General features: G+C 32.5%; 3 protein-coding genes across 3 annotated transcripts; 1 reads left to right on the forward strand and 2 right to left on the reverse strand.

Annotated features, from left to right (window-relative positions):
* Nucleotides 1-499: 499 nt before the first annotated feature.
* On the reverse strand, nt 500-4,924 carry LOC128187366 (transducin beta-like protein 2). The gene is made up of 12 exons (XM_052857782.1): nt 4,762-4,924; nt 3,814-4,026; nt 3,563-3,614; nt 3,363-3,425; nt 3,025-3,133; nt 2,811-2,910; nt 2,516-2,602; nt 1,993-2,128; nt 1,815-1,864; nt 1,399-1,581; nt 827-1,013; nt 500-724 (listed from the first exon to the last, which is right to left on the reverse strand). The coding sequence occupies exons 1-12, from the start codon at nt 4,892-4,894 to the stop codon at nt 664-666; spliced, it is 1,374 nt and encodes a 457-aa protein (XP_052713742.1). The 5' UTR covers nt 4,895-4,924; the 3' UTR covers nt 500-663.
* A 2,162-nt stretch (nt 4,925-7,086) lies between these two features.
* LOC128188927 (transmembrane protein 17B-like) lies at nt 7,087-9,319 on the forward strand. The gene is made up of 4 exons (XM_052860257.1): nt 7,087-7,241; nt 8,332-8,435; nt 8,581-8,694; nt 8,901-9,319. The coding sequence occupies exons 1-4, from the start codon at nt 7,139-7,141 to the stop codon at nt 9,177-9,179; spliced, it is 600 nt and encodes a 199-aa protein (XP_052716217.1). The 5' UTR covers nt 7,087-7,138; the 3' UTR covers nt 9,180-9,319.
* Nucleotides 9,320-9,551: 232 nt separating this feature from the next.
* Nucleotides 9,552-14,871, reverse strand: LOC128188926 (serine/threonine/tyrosine-interacting-like protein 1). The gene is made up of 9 exons (XM_052860256.1): nt 14,682-14,871; nt 14,028-14,089; nt 13,636-13,738; nt 13,330-13,398; nt 12,097-12,164; nt 11,039-11,187; nt 10,698-10,795; nt 10,440-10,552; nt 9,552-10,015 (listed from the first exon to the last, which is right to left on the reverse strand). Exons 1-9 carry the CDS (start codon nt 14,785-14,787, stop codon nt 9,884-9,886), a joined length of 900 nt encoding a protein of 299 aa, XP_052716216.1. The 5' UTR covers nt 14,788-14,871; the 3' UTR covers nt 9,552-9,883.
* Nucleotides 14,872-14,961: the final 90 nt, after the last annotated feature.

Raw genomic sequence — 14,961 nt, forward strand, 5'->3', positions numbered from 1 at the left:
CATTAAATGATTTCAAATGACCTTCTTTGTTTTTGAATATTTGAATTTCAAAGATAGTATTTTTTAAAATTTCACCCAGTATTAACACATCACTTGTAATATCTGTTAACCTTCATTTATCATTCAATCAAACCTAAACCTTGTCCTATCAAATTATGCACAGGTTGCTCTCTGCTCTTCCTTCACTTTTAAAAGAACAAAGAGTACTTGTAGTTGATACTGAAAGTTGCTCTTTGCTTGCAAAGATTACGTACTTTGCACGTTTTTGTTTAATAAATATTCTTTAAATAATTATCTTCTTAGACAAAGTTCTTATACCATAGTGTTATGAATGGATTGTGCTATGGATAATACAAGTAACTACTTTTGTAAAGGTTTGACTTTCCAGCAAATTACAATTTTTGAAAGTTATAGCCCTGATATGCCATGTACTGGTTACTGGCATTTTATCAAATTTGCATGCATTTTCTTTGAAAGTGAATGCATTTAAAAAACAAAATAATCACATTGATCTTTATTTAAAATATCAAATGAACTGATAAATATAATTTAACTGTGTGGCACTTTAGAATTTGCTGCCAATAAAGTCTTGTCATGATCCATAGCGGAATGTTTACACATGGTAATGTTTACACATGGTACACATATTAAACAAAGAATTCTCTAGTCTTTCTTGCCTCCTGCATGTCCATTAGACTGTCCCAATAATTGTTCCAGTGCCTCCCTATTAAACAAAATCAAAATTTAGTTGAAATCGTCTTTGCAATCTCTATCAATTGTTCATTTATTTACATATTTTAAATAAAAATCAAAAAAGAAAACTGACTGGGCTTCAGTGATTTGCTGTCGAATCCTCTCTTTTTGAGATTGAGTATTGCCAGATTTGAGCTTTTCCTGAAGGTCATCAATAGAAGCTCTATATCCTGTGATGTTATTGAATACAGAAACATGTTTATCACCGCTACACACAAGGTACTTGTTGGTCAAGTCGAAGGACAAGTCAGTTACCTCCCCTGTAAGGAACAAAACACTTCCCTTGTAATAAATTCAATAGCTAGCAATTCTTCACTCTATAATAAATAAATGCACATAATTACATTTCATTTTGCCCTTGACACACAAGGGGTCTTAGGCAGAACCCTTGCAGGAATTGAGTTTCTGCTATTTTAAACAATGAATAATGGTTTTAAAAATACATGTAAAGGTATTGGAAAACTTTATCTATACACTGCACTGCTATAAATGCTGACCCCTGTGTTTGGGGGCCTAAAAATGGCCCAAAAAATTCTTCTTCAAAGATGTATCACTTAACTTGAAAAATTTATTACCTGTCTTAATTAAAACTCAAACATTAATAGAAATAGAAAACCGCTTAGATCTCTTTGACAATTATGATACCTGAGAACACATTGGAGAATGTTTCCTCCTCCTTTCCTGTCACTGCATTATGGACACTTAGAGAATTATCACTGGCAATGGCCACACTCCTGCCATCAGGGGACAGCGCGATCAAACAGGGGGAGGTGTAGTCTATGCTTCCAGTTTTTAACAGATATGGATCCTGATTCATTTCATATCTTACTGCAGAAAAAAAGGTTTAAATCCAATGAAACATTGATATATTCAAAAGATAGGGGTTTTTGTGTTTGAATGCACCCATATGCATGAAACATTTAAAATTTTGAGGTACTGTGAGCAAATTACAGTTGTATAAAGGATGGAGTCCATAACATGTGATTTGGTCTTGAAACATGAAGTTCTTTGACAATGTTTGCCAATTGCTGACATAAAAGTTAATACTTGAAAATACTAACTGTCTGTGTTCCAAAACTTCCAAGTTTTGTCTTTTGAAACAGATGCCATTCTAAAATTGAATATTTCAAATAAATGATCGAAAATATCCTATCACATACCGGTAATTAAAAATGACATTGTCAAAATGTTAAAAATACATATAATTTCAACATTCAGATAACTGACAGACTGCCATACCGACTAGAATCACTGTTGAAACTGAAACTGTACACCCCAGCTGAATGACCTTTTAACTCGAAGGCCCTCTTACATCCTGTGAAGTTTCCTGCCCGGTCAAATCCCACCTCCCACACCTTCACATCCGGTGTAAACCCTTTAATACACAGCATTGGTAGAATTAATCAAAGACTTATATATGTACACATATTTACATGATTACTTATTTTTACTTACTTACATGTAGATGTTCACTTACATATATACATGATTATGTACCGGTATATGCTATTTACCTATTACCGAACCAAATATATTTTATTAGTATTATATGTCAGGTTAATATTCATCTACAAATGTCAGGTTAATATTCATCAACAAGTACACTATTGTGTCTGGTGTAAATACATGTAATAATGAATGCGAGAATTACATGTAAACTAGTAACGTTTCTCTGTGTTCTTCCTCAGGGATTGGTTATCAATGATAATTTGCTAACAATGAGTTATAAAATTATTTTTTCTTTTCTATCTATACAACCCACCTGATGATGCTACAAATCTTCCACAGGGAGATACAGCTCCGAATGAGTTATTCATCTGTCTTGTGTCTATGGTCTCCAAAACATCTCCTGTTCAACACAATGAATGTTTCTAATAAATAAACTAATGACCAGTATTACAGGTAATCAATATACTTGCAATGTTTTGCAAAGGATTTTTTTTCAATAGTGTTCGTTTTCTATAGTTTACAGACTGCAAATGTCAAGTTGATCCAAAGATTTTTTTTAAACAAAACACCAGTTCATAGTTTGTCACATGTAAATTCATTTAAAATACCTTTTATGGACCAAATCATAAGTGTTGTATCACTGCTGCATGTCATGATGAACTTCCCATTGCTAGCAATGCCAATGTAGATAATGTCTGCTGAATGTTTCTAAGGAAATAAATCACACATATCATTTATATATAAAGTCACTTAAACATGTACAGATTAAAAGTTCTGTATTAAAGCTTTGAATCACTCAGCAATGCAATGTTGATTACCAACCTTGTCGAAATCAAAAGCAGCTGTGATATTTCCAATACCTCCTGTGTCTTTTTTACCAATGCGGAATATCCTTACTGTATTTTCATTTGCTAAACTGCATACAAATGCCCTGAAACAATAGAATTTTTCCGGTAATGTAATGTAATCTCACGTACATATTTTTTTAATTTGCTTAACTGAATTATATTTATATTTTAATCAGTAGACTATATTGTAAAGAGTTTTCTATACTATGTTTTTGAAGGTTAGACTTCATACAAAAGCTTAAATTACATCATGAAATTATCTACAATATTTCATTGTTAATCAATATGGATGACAGTCCAGCAATGACTTACTTGGAATCTGGACTAAATTTCACTCTGGATGCATGGTCATACTCTACATTTCCTCTGACTGACCTGCAAGTTTAATGAATGAATAAAATTATGCCACTCAATATGAAGTGCAAAAACAACATCTATGTCTACAGTACGGTTATAACAATATATATGTCTGTAGTATTTTCCAACATTGTTAAACTTTATATATTTCTTACTTGTGCTCCTTTTGAGAAAATTCTTTGGTACTCCAAACTAGGACTGTTCTGTCTACAATATGTATTTTTCATACCCATCAGTAAATTTTTTTTTTTCAAAAATACTTTTCTGAGATAAATATATTAACCTTGTTTTCTCCTGCGGTATATGGGCACAAAGTACCTGTACAATTATAATAATTTACATTTTTTCATTAATTTACATTTTCTTGATACAATATTAATTAAATAGAGATCTCTCCCCGTCTTACCATCACTTGCTGTGATGAGGTATTTGCCATTGGGACTGAAGTCTAAGGATAAAACATGTCCGCTGTGTCCTTTCAAGTTACAGGCCAGCCATGGATGGGTGAAGTGAACACTGTGTGACCTCTTGACAGGCTTCTGTGATTTCCCTTTTTTACCAGCTTTCTCTGCTTTTTCATTCTTTTTTGTTGACGGTTCTTCTGCTGATTCTTTTTCACCTGAAATTTTATTTCATGACTTTGTATACTTTACATAAAATTTATGCAATATGCCTCGATCCTACTTGAAGAACTTGCATAAAAATAATGCAAGATCTCAACCAGAATGAGAATGATCAATAACATTAAATATGTCTTATTACATGTATTTCATAGTGGTAATTTAAAAAAAAAATCACAATTGCAACATCAAAATAATTAGCCTCATAAAAAAAAAACTTTCCCAGTATAATCTTTGCAAGAAAAAATATTTTCATTTAATTTGTAATAATGACAGATACTGAGGCATATATCACTTTAACTAAACCTGTATTTCAGAAAAACATGGTTATAAATTATTCTGGCGTGCAACCAGTGACTTGTCGAGTACCATTATTTGCCAGTGCATTGATACGCCTTTTTATATATAATTTTACTAGCCAGAAATGGTACTTTGGCGAGAACTACGCTAGTAGTAGTCCAATTCGAAATGGAAACTGCATGAAATTATCTCTATAATTTTGACACAATTCTTTAAAATCGAGATTCAACAGCTGTTTACTGTAAGTATAAACAATGAAAAAGAATTTATATACGGATGTAAATTTATCTGGGTGCTTTCTAAGGGGGGTATAGTTTAGAGTTTGATATCTAATAAAGATTGCCTTGTCATTAATAGTTGCATTGTATTCCTTTAAGATGGTGCAATGGCTAAGAAGACTGGGCTATCAGTGAGAACACAAATAAAAGACCAACCATTCTCTGATTTGTCCTTATTTCCTCTAACTACACTACACATTAGTGCAATAAGGATGATAATCGCCCCTACAGCAGCTGTCACGGCGAAAGTTGAGACTGATGCGGCGTCGGAAGGATCCACGTCGGCCATGATGCTGAGTAAAATATCTGAGTTAGTTTAACGTTTGAATCGGGGACTCTAATGGGAGCTTATCAATAACATCTTGGTGACTCTGATGCGGTACTGCAAAAATTCATTACACTTTCATTTGAACCCGGAAAATCCATTTTTTTTTCACTGAGTGTGATTTAACATGTTTAAGGTACCCATGCACGATTTTCGATTTTGAAAGTGAGGGGTGGGGGTGGGGGCAGACCAGTGGCGTAGCGCCCTTTACGCAAAAATGCAAATGAATATACAAAATTTTGCAAAGCATAGGTCTTATGATTTGAGTTTCCTATTGTTTGCACGTAAACGAATCATACTGAGACTCCACTGAATTATAATCTGCATATTTAGCATTCAGTTCTGATCGTAAACCATGCAATTACTACGATTCCGGAAAATACCGTCATTCCATACTTTACATTAATTCATACTTTTTATGCGTCCGGTTTTGAGTTTACTATGTAAAAAATCTAAATATAAAAAGTAGAAATCGATGTCAATCAGTTCATTGATGAGTTTGCCTCTTTAAAACACCGAAAATGGAGGTTCGTTAGAATCATAAATTAATATGGACGAGCTATACCTTTGACTTTCATGTTATTGGCTTAAAGAATGATCTACAATAAACTTATTAAAATGAGATGAACAACTTTTAATTCCTTTCAAGTTTAAATATTCATACTAAAATCTGAAAACACATCAAGTTTTGAGTGTTTGTCCGTAATTGTATTCTGTCAGTCTAGATCTATACTTACATGTAATTTAAAGTCGGCGGTCGGGTGATTAAAATTTTGACAAAGTCACAATACATTGTGATAAACTTGATCAAAAATTTGTCATTTAGGTGAGTATGTTACGGTTTGAATAATAGACCTGTTTCAAAACGCCTATAATTTTAGTCATATGCAGTTGGTTTCCGCTGGGGTATCAGTGTTTCATATATAATTACACATTCTTTTAAATTCAACATTTCCCTTACACATACAGTATGTAAATTTGTAACATTTTGAGACAATATCTCATCATCAAAAGCCTGTAAATCTAAAAGCTAAAACCTAAAATCCAAGAGCATCGGGGGCCTTGAAATTTTAAAGAAAATATTCGAAGAGTACCAGGTAAATAATGTTTGTCTCGGAATTCAGCAACTTTTGTTCATATTTATTGGAATCATAATACTTTAAAAATGTCATATTTTTAAGGCTGTTTTGTCATTCAAATAACATAAAATCCAGGAGCTTCCGGGGGCTTCGCCCCCTGTGCCCCCATCAGGGCTCTGCCCTGGACCCGCTGGGGGCCTCGAGGCGCCCCCAGACCCCCTACCTTTTTTTGAATACAGTAAATTAAAAGGTAGCTACGCCACTGGGGCAGACTCATCCAAAAAATCTTGACAAGCGAAAGCAGGGGGGGGGGGGGGCGAGTATACATTGTATCTATTACTTATAACAAACCAACACATGGGTGCTTGAGGACAGGACCACCCCCCCCCCCCTTCAGTATAAAGACCCCGAGACTGTACTCTTTAAAAATTGAATTATCCTTTTGTGACATATTTCTTATCTTATTTATTCATTCATTGCCCAAAATTACCCAAAACAAACATTTTTTTAAAAAATCAGACCTCTGTGTATATAATACAAGCTTGTATTATATATATTTAAAGGGTCTGATTTTTTAAAAAAAAAAATGCTTGTTTTAGGTAATTTTGTGCAATAAATATATAAGTTAGATTAGAAATATGTCCTAAAATGATAATTTGATAAAAAAAAAAAATAAATAAAATAAGTCCAGGGGGTCTATATACTGGGGTGGGGATGGAAGTGTGTGTGGGGGGGGGGGGTGGGGAGTCGATCCTGTACCTGTGAACCAACATCTCCCTTCAAAGTCAAAATAATCAAAAAGTCGACTCGTCAAATATCCTATTCACTTATATATAAAAATACTGATAAAATCTACAAAGTACGTTAATTATTTTTATTTTCATTTATTTCACTATTTTATTTGGCTTATCAAAATATCGGATTGATCGCCTCCAAACTTTAAAAAACGATGTTACGCGGCTGTTTGTGCGAGAAAAATAGCGTACAACAAAGTTCATATTAATTTCCGGCTGACCAAATAAATTTGGTAACGATTTAACTCCTCACCACAAGGACCCGATGTTTTGGTTCGAATTTTATTTGCAATGTTTTGCTTCCGGAAACTTTAGCGCTGAATGCGATTATTGCTATGGAAGCTACTTTGCGAAGAACCGTCAATTCTGTGACTGATGTTTTATTTCCTCCATCAAAGTCTTCTCAAGATCCACAGGAGCACCAGATATTAAAAGCTGGTGGGTGAACCAAGTGACAAAGATCATTGTATCAAAGTTTGTGTGTGTGTGATAAAACAAGTTTAGACACACACCATGAGCACAATTAATTTATAGCTACAAGCTTGATTTACCTATATAGCTTAATTTATTTACCTACCTGAAGTAGGTTTATCTTTTTTTAGCTACCTTTATGAAAATTTGCTTTTAATTGAAAACAGACAAAAAGTTGCGAGTCGCAAGAACTATATTTGTACTGTGTAATTTTTATTAAAGCAACCCAGAGCAATAATAGTTTAAACATTGCTGCTTTTGAGCAGTTTTAACCAAACATACATATCTATTGTTTGAGTATCTGTATGGCACCTTGTGTGTGATAAGGCATGAATAAGTGTGATGACTTCACATTATGCTAAACTATTTAATACCAATCAATTAAACTGTTACTCTTTGTTATTCCGTTTAACAAGAGCTTGTTTATGCCATCTGTTGAGCAGTAGGCATTCTAGAAATTCATTACTTATTTCCTTCACATTACATTAAAATAGTCAGTTAAAAATATGATTTTTCATTGTGTTTACCAAAACTTTAGGCCCCAATTCACCCTATCAAGCAAAGCTATTGTTATGACGCATCATTTAAAGAATTTCTATCCTGAATTTTAAAAACCTTTAAGCATCTTTCATTTACTAGATCTTGACCTTACCAGGTAATTTGAATCTTGGACATGTATGCAGATCGGATGGGTTATTTGTTGATTAACTGGCCTCTTTAAGGCTTCAAAACTATGCTTATGTTGTGTCTCCTTTTATGATTATTCCCCCCCCCCTCTCTCTCTCTCTCTCTCTCTCTCTCTCTCTCTCTCTCTCTCTCAGTTTTCCAAATTAAATGATTATTATATCAGATCTTATCTTTTTATGCACTGTCAGATATAAGTATCTATCAGGTTTTTTTAGGAAAATATACATGGTGTTATATTTTATACAATATTAAGTTTTTGATGTTGTACAAATTATAACATTTCTAAGATATAAGATGGTGCGCAAGCATTGTTTTGGGACTACCTGATTATGCAATGACATCCATTCAACTATTGGTTTTACATTTTCAGGAAATGAATATGTCTCAAATCTGCCTCTGCAGATGGCATTATATTTTAATGCCTTCTTCTCTCCCTTCTGGCTGGTGGCTACCCTTGTGGTGTTTGAAGTCAAGGTCAGATATAAATTATAGATACCTAGTTTTCAGTTTAAAATGCATATATATTACATTTTAAATAATTTTATTCACATTCTTCAGTATTAAGATATGGAAAATAAAATTTGAGTATACATTAAAACTTGTGCATTATTTATTTCAGTATTCCACCCTATCCACCCTCTATGCCATCATTTTAATTGCCATCTATATTGTGTTTACTATCATCGAAATTGTCAGACTGTATTTAGGGTTTCTTGGAAATCTAACAGAAAGAGTAAGTAACTCAATAATTTTATTATATGCAAGATAAATTTAAGTTAAATTTAACCATTCAGAAGTACCTGGTAAATTTTATTTTAGATCCTTGTAAAGAGATGGTTCTATTTTTTGGAATACCAAGGATTTATATTCTTGAATATCTTCATTTCAAAGATGATTATATTTTCTGTAGTCAAACATTTTTTTTACATTTTTGAATAGGTTCCAGAGTTGGCTGGCTCATGGCTGCTAACAATACTGATACAGTTCCCCCTGATTATACTACTACTTTTCAATGAGGATGCCATTTTGCTTCCACTGGAGAGAGCAGTTCACATTGTGATGGCAGTGTTTGTGTTCTTTGAGGTGATATGTGGATATTTTGCCATCAGATTTATGGTGAATTATCAAGTGACAAAGTTTCATTTGAAACAGTTCTCAGACTTAGAACATTTGCCAGATGATGAATATTGGCATGACAAGTATGAATCTTACACATGATTAAATTTTTTTTCTGTTATTCTGTGTAAATAAGCAAGTGACTTTTTCATACTTTAGCAAAAGTAATTGTTTATCAATATTGTATTAGACATTTTGTAAAATAGCAGCATGTTGATGTTTTATTAAATTATTGAACTATTTTTCTTGGATACCAGTATATTCATTGAGTTTTGTAGAATATACTTCATTTTTCATTGATTTTTAACATGAAAGGGTATTTGGAAACATATTGAACAATTTGATCAGACAGAATGAAAATATGATTTTATCAATGATTTAAATGCCATCTTTATGAACCAGTGAAAATCATTTATATTATATCCCTTTAGATATTAGCTCTTATTCTTAATATATGTAAAGATAACAAAAAGGTTGTTTAAATTGTACATACAATTTATCAAATTTCTATCAGTAATTTGATTAAATCCATGCATTGACAATCCAGATACACATATTCTGTAATACATGTTTTTATATAGTAACCAAATTCTTTTTTAAAACCATAAACAAATCCTTAAAAAAATGAATCTATCATAGATCAGGCTTTTAATACCAAAAACAGTGGTTTATTATGTCAAAATAGTTTCACTTTCAAAATGAAAAGATCAAAAGTGATCATGAATTTAGCATCTTTCTTGAACATCATAATAACATGATAAATGATTCACTTTTTAAAGTACAAAACAGTTGAATGTTTTCTGGCTTTAAAAGTTGGGATCTTCAATATCTGTCTTCTTTGCCCCTAAGGTGGCCTCTTCCCATTTTGACAGCTGTTGGATGAAGCCTCGGTTAGGTCTTATTGTGCAGCAGCATTTCAGTAGGTGATTATATGCTTCCTAAAAAAAAGTACCAGTTAGAGATACAACTGAAACAAAATGCTGAAGACTGGAAGGAAATAGGTATAGCAATTAATTAGGTAATATTCTCAGAGAGCAATCTCCTTATACTAATTTGACCTCTCATATTCCAGTTTGTTCTGATTAAAGTGTGTAGTTATACTCTAAGGTCCATACAAAGCAAAAAATAATGTAAGAAATATAACATGCTTTAAGCACCTGTGCAGTAATATCAACAAGAAAGAGGTTATCAACCCAGTATTTTTTCATTTGCACACCAAGTGTTTGTCTACCGGTATATGATATTGAAATATGAGCTCTATTTACATGTATATGACCACCATAATTTATTCGTGAATAAATTACTTAAAATCCCCTTTGGTGACATTGAATATGGCTGATATATACATATAAAGTCACACACCTGTAGACTCCACTTGAACTTGTGGATGAGATAGGCCAGGACAATAGTGGCACTCCGACTGATTCCAAGATTGGAAAACACAAGCACCACATGGTTGTTATCTTTATGTGTGTCTAAAAATAAACATACCTACATGTTGATAAATACATGTGGGGGCTTGTATACTGGTATTTTGTAATTGATTATCACTTATGAATAATGGTGTAAAAACACGAATCAGATATTGAAATTATGAATCATAGTAGTGCATGTAATTACCAATAAATGTACAAGCAGTTTGGAATTTGCTATAGAGGTCTGCCTCATTGTCATCTTCCACCTGAATGTGGAGTAAATGTGGACCAGGGTCTGAAAAACTTGAAAAGAACAAAAGAGATTTGAAATATGATGCAATTCACATACTAGTAACCTTCAATGAATTTGACAGCAGCAAATTATCAGTACTTTATTTAAACTTAGTGGTAAGGTATATGTGACATGAAAAATTTAATTTACAGTTATTGACAGTTTCAAATTTCCTTTGAATATTTTCTCCATATCATTTATTATTACATGTATTAAGATGGGTGCAATATACTTTTTTTGATTAAAAGACTTACAAGGTTTCTGACTCTACACAACAGTTGACATGTCCTTTTACTTTCAAATCCTTCTGGATGTATGCAGCATTTCCTTGTCTCCAGTTCCCAAGGTATAAAAACCCAGGCATGATTTCTGTAGGGTAGGGCTTCAGGTTGTCATCCATTTCCTGTAACCAAAGATATATAATTTTAAAGAGACGAGTCCTCAATCATAAAACATAGGTAATCACAATTACAAAGCCAACTGACATACATGAGGCGTTATCATATTGTATCAATTATAGTGAATGATCTAAATCATGATAAAATACAAGAAAATGTAAAATATGATAAAAGCCAAAAGGAACAATTCAAGGAATTCAAGGCATGTTTAGCAAAGTGGGTTCTTGTACCCATAACACAAATTGTGGCAAGTGCTCGAGAGCACCCGGGCGCTCTGCTGAACATGTCTCAGAATTTCCTGTGAAACCTAAAATATCATACATTTAACCCTCCTGCATCTTGTGTAAGACTCCTGCAAAATGTTTTAAAAATCTATAATTTCCTGCATCCTACTAAAAGTCTCCCATGCAGGAGAGTATATTCTCCAACAAACGTATTTGTCTTCCCAATAATCCCCCCTCCCAACTCCCAACTCCCAACAGTTTGATGTCAATGATGTACATATTCAATATGCACATCAACACATTATGTCCTTATTAAATAGATATCAAGGTTCATGAAATTTTGTTCGTGGGTTTAAAAGGAGTTAAATTTTCTGACAAAAATAAAAATGAACTGACAAAGTTATGGATGAAGCAGCAACATGTGCAACTCACTAATTAGATAATATTCTGATCTACCTAAGTATACTTTCACAAAATAAATTGCTACATGAAGTCAATAAAATTAAGTTTTCGGTACATGTAATACAGTCAGCAATGTAATTACCACTTGATCTTGTAGGCTTTGATTTCAAAACCGTATTTTTTAATATATATAGCCCAACTATTATTAGATTTTTTGATTGATGTAATTTTTAAAGATATTACCAGTAAACATATAAGCATATCATATAAGCTCATCAGTTAACTTACCTTTGGCATGAATATGATTTTTTGTGTTCTTAAAAATGGATAAAGTGCAGAGAATTCTTCATATCCACCTAAAAAATGGAAAGAAAATCTGGATAGAAACATTGAGTACAATATAGAAGGTTATGTACCAGGCCTACAATTCACTGAATATGTTTTTGACATTGTTCATTTTATTAAACAAGTTGTGTTTCATCACAAACCCATAGTTATGGGCATTGAACATTTGAAATTTACAATTATACAGGGTTTTTTTTATGATGAAGTTAAAAAAAAATTCATAACTTTGTAATTAACAGGAACTTGACTTACTATCACTGACTCAATTGGACTGAGTAAAATTCTGAGATATTTAAGCATTTAATATCTTTAATTATATTTAATATTTTTAAGAAAAAGATACACCCAAGTCAAAATGTTTGTAGGGGTAAAATGCCATTCATAAGAAGCATGGGCAGATCCAGAGGAATCAGGAACATATACACCACCACCCCCCAGAAAACTCAAATTCATTATCAAATGTAGAAGAAGAAATATTTATTGAGGATTTAATTTTATTATTTTAATCAACAAAATTAAATCCATGGCAATTTTTAACCCAAGTATTCATAAATACAGAGTTTATATGCGTTGGTGTACATTTAAGTGATTATAATATGACAAAATTAAATTCCAACTAAACTTCATTCGGTTTAAAAACAACAAAATTTTAACCCCACAAATATATATGTGCTTCTACAGTATTTTAATATTATTGCACTGAAAAGTTACCAGATATATGCTTTTGTTTCAAATCCCCTTGCAAACAAAATTACCAGCATCCTTTGGGCCCCCTGGGAAAATTTATTGATCCTCTCCTGACATATTAATATTCTAAGCATATACACTAAGCAGATATCTGATTTAATAAGTCATATTTCACATAAATGACTCCATTAGGGGTCATAGCATCTAGCTTTGCTACCAAAAAGTTTTTGGTCCACTCTCCCCCCAACTCTGGTTGTTTAACTGCTCTACATTTGAATGTGGGTGCAAATAGAAAATGTATGCACATTAGGATTGTGGGGAGCAGAGTCCGGGAGTGAAATGAAAATCCTTGGAGAGCAAAGATGGGATCATAGCTTACAGAAAATGGTATACATGTATTTTTTTTTACATGTAATTTATCAGCTGACTGAAAATATGTGCCAGCTCTGTGCAGAATTAAATGATGAATAAAATTCAAAATGTTCATACCTTTGAGAATTTTTACTTTGTTTCTACTACCCATATCCCATAGCATTCTTCCACAGTCTAAAGCAGGAGCTGTAATAAACATATTTATCTGAATTTAAAGCTGCTTCAAATATTTTTGTTAATTTTTTTTTTCTATGCCCCACAAACAAACTCAGATATAAACATTGATTAACATAATAACTAATTGACACGTATAATAAGACCATGAATTTTCAATTGAATATTATAAACATACAACACTGGTATTCTTAAAAGAAATTAAAATCTTTAATCTAAAAAATAAAAGAGTGTGCATAAAATGCCTACCTTCTGGTTCTCTAAGTGTTGATGTATTGCTGTCATATACCACAATGTTCTGTTTGCATTCTAATTCTGCATCATAGGGTACCACAAAATAGCCCTCTTCATTCTGCATGTGAAAATTAAAGGAATTTTCTCTGAATATATATATGTTATCAGATTTAAACTGCTAAAACAATCTGATGCTCTGAAGGTGAACCAATTTATGTAAATTTACAGAAAAACTAATGCAAATAAAAAATTTGGATAATTTCTTTTTATATTTCACAGCAATATATATACATTAATTACCGGGTAAGTAATTTCCAGATTAAACAATAATTCAATAACTATTTTCTGATACATGTACTTTTATGAATAGTACCATGTTTTTCATATATTACTAAATCAAAATTTACCTTTGGAACCTTTTTAGCAGTAACAACATGACTCTCATTGTATTCATTCTTATTTCTTGCATCTGAAATTTTAGAGACATGTTTCTTTAATGAAAATTAAACTGTACCCATTTTAAGAGAAAGTTGCATGTTAAAATTAAATAAAATTTTATTTTAGATGGTAGGGTTCACTAAGTTGTATCGTTTTATTTATATTTTAAAAAGTGCTCAATGATAGACTGTGACGATCAGACCAGGTTGATCACTAGTGACACAGCCAAATAGCTCAGTTGATGGAGCACCTGCATGATTATATATAAATTTAAAAGAGATTCTGGGAACCTCAGGGTTTGAATTAATCTGATCTGTCAGTATATCTCACATCCCATTCATTAATGTCTATCATTCCATCCATTGGTGCTGAGACCAACCCCTGGAAAAATAAACCTAAGATGTTCTTTGAGGGTAAAGATCTATCATTTAAGACAGCCAGAATGGTTTCATCGCCAATGTCAGATAGCTCAGTTGGCAGAGCACTTGACTAGACATTAAGGGGCCTCGAGTTCGAATTCCAATCTGGTCTGTTATTGTCTGTCCCATCCCGTTTCAACATAATGGTAAATACCATGCAGTAGTCCATTATAAATAAACTATAATTAAATTCAAGCTATTTACCCATTAAAAGTAGGTAATTAGGATCAGTCAAGTTTGAAAATATCGTTGCCTGCTGAAGCATATTGTACAACTCCGTAGGTTCCAACAGTTCTAAGCCCTCCTCCATGTTTTCGTGTAAGTTGTTTACAATCCTATATTGCACCTGTCATCTGAACATGCATGGGGCTGTTCACAAACCGAATATAAACAGTTCATTGCGCTTTAGGTAAGTAATCCTATTGATTATCTTATTGGCATTTTTGCATTTGTGTAGAATAATGTTTAAATACATTGTATTGGT

Source organism: Crassostrea angulata, chromosome 6 (genome assembly GCF_025612915.1).
Source record: "Crassostrea angulata isolate pt1a10 chromosome 6, ASM2561291v2, whole genome shotgun sequence".
NCBI lineage: Eukaryota > Metazoa > Mollusca > Bivalvia > Ostreida > Ostreidae > Magallana > Magallana angulata.

Bases quoted from the DNA above. Each gene is read 5' to 3' on its own strand.
- LOC128187366 (XM_052857782.1), bottom strand. From the start codon at position 4,894: ATGGCCGACGTGGATCCTTCCGACGCCGCATCAGTCTCAACTTTCGCC. The intron at 1,014-1,398 runs GTATCATAATTG...TGTTCCTTACAG, and splicing joins ATTCTCCAATGTGTTCTCAG to GGGAGGTAACTGACTTGTCC. The intron at 725-826 runs GTCAGTTTTCTT...TTTGTTTAATAG, and splicing joins CAGCAAATCACTGAAGCCCA to GGAGGCACTGGAACAATTAT.
- LOC128188927 (XM_052860257.1), top strand. From the start codon at position 7,139: ATGGAAGCTACTTTGCGAAGAACCGTCAATTCTGTGACTGATGTTTTA. The intron at 7,242-8,331 runs GTGGGTGAACCA...TTACATTTTCAG, and splicing joins GCACCAGATATTAAAAGCTG to GAAATGAATATGTCTCAAAT. The intron at 8,695-8,900 runs GTAAGTAACTCA...ATTTTTGAATAG, and splicing joins TTGGAAATCTAACAGAAAGA to GTTCCAGAGTTGGCTGGCTC.
- LOC128188926 (XM_052860256.1), bottom strand. From the start codon at position 14,787: ATGGAGGAGGGCTTAGAACTGTTGGAACCTACGGAGTTGTACAATATG. The intron at 12,165-13,329 runs GTATGAACATTT...TCCATTTTTTAG, and splicing joins CAAAGTAAAAATTCTCAAAG to GTGGATATGAAGAATTCTCT. The intron at 10,553-10,697 runs GTAATTACATGC...GTTTATTTTTAG, and splicing joins AACTGCTTGTACATTTATTG to ACACACATAAAGATAACAAC.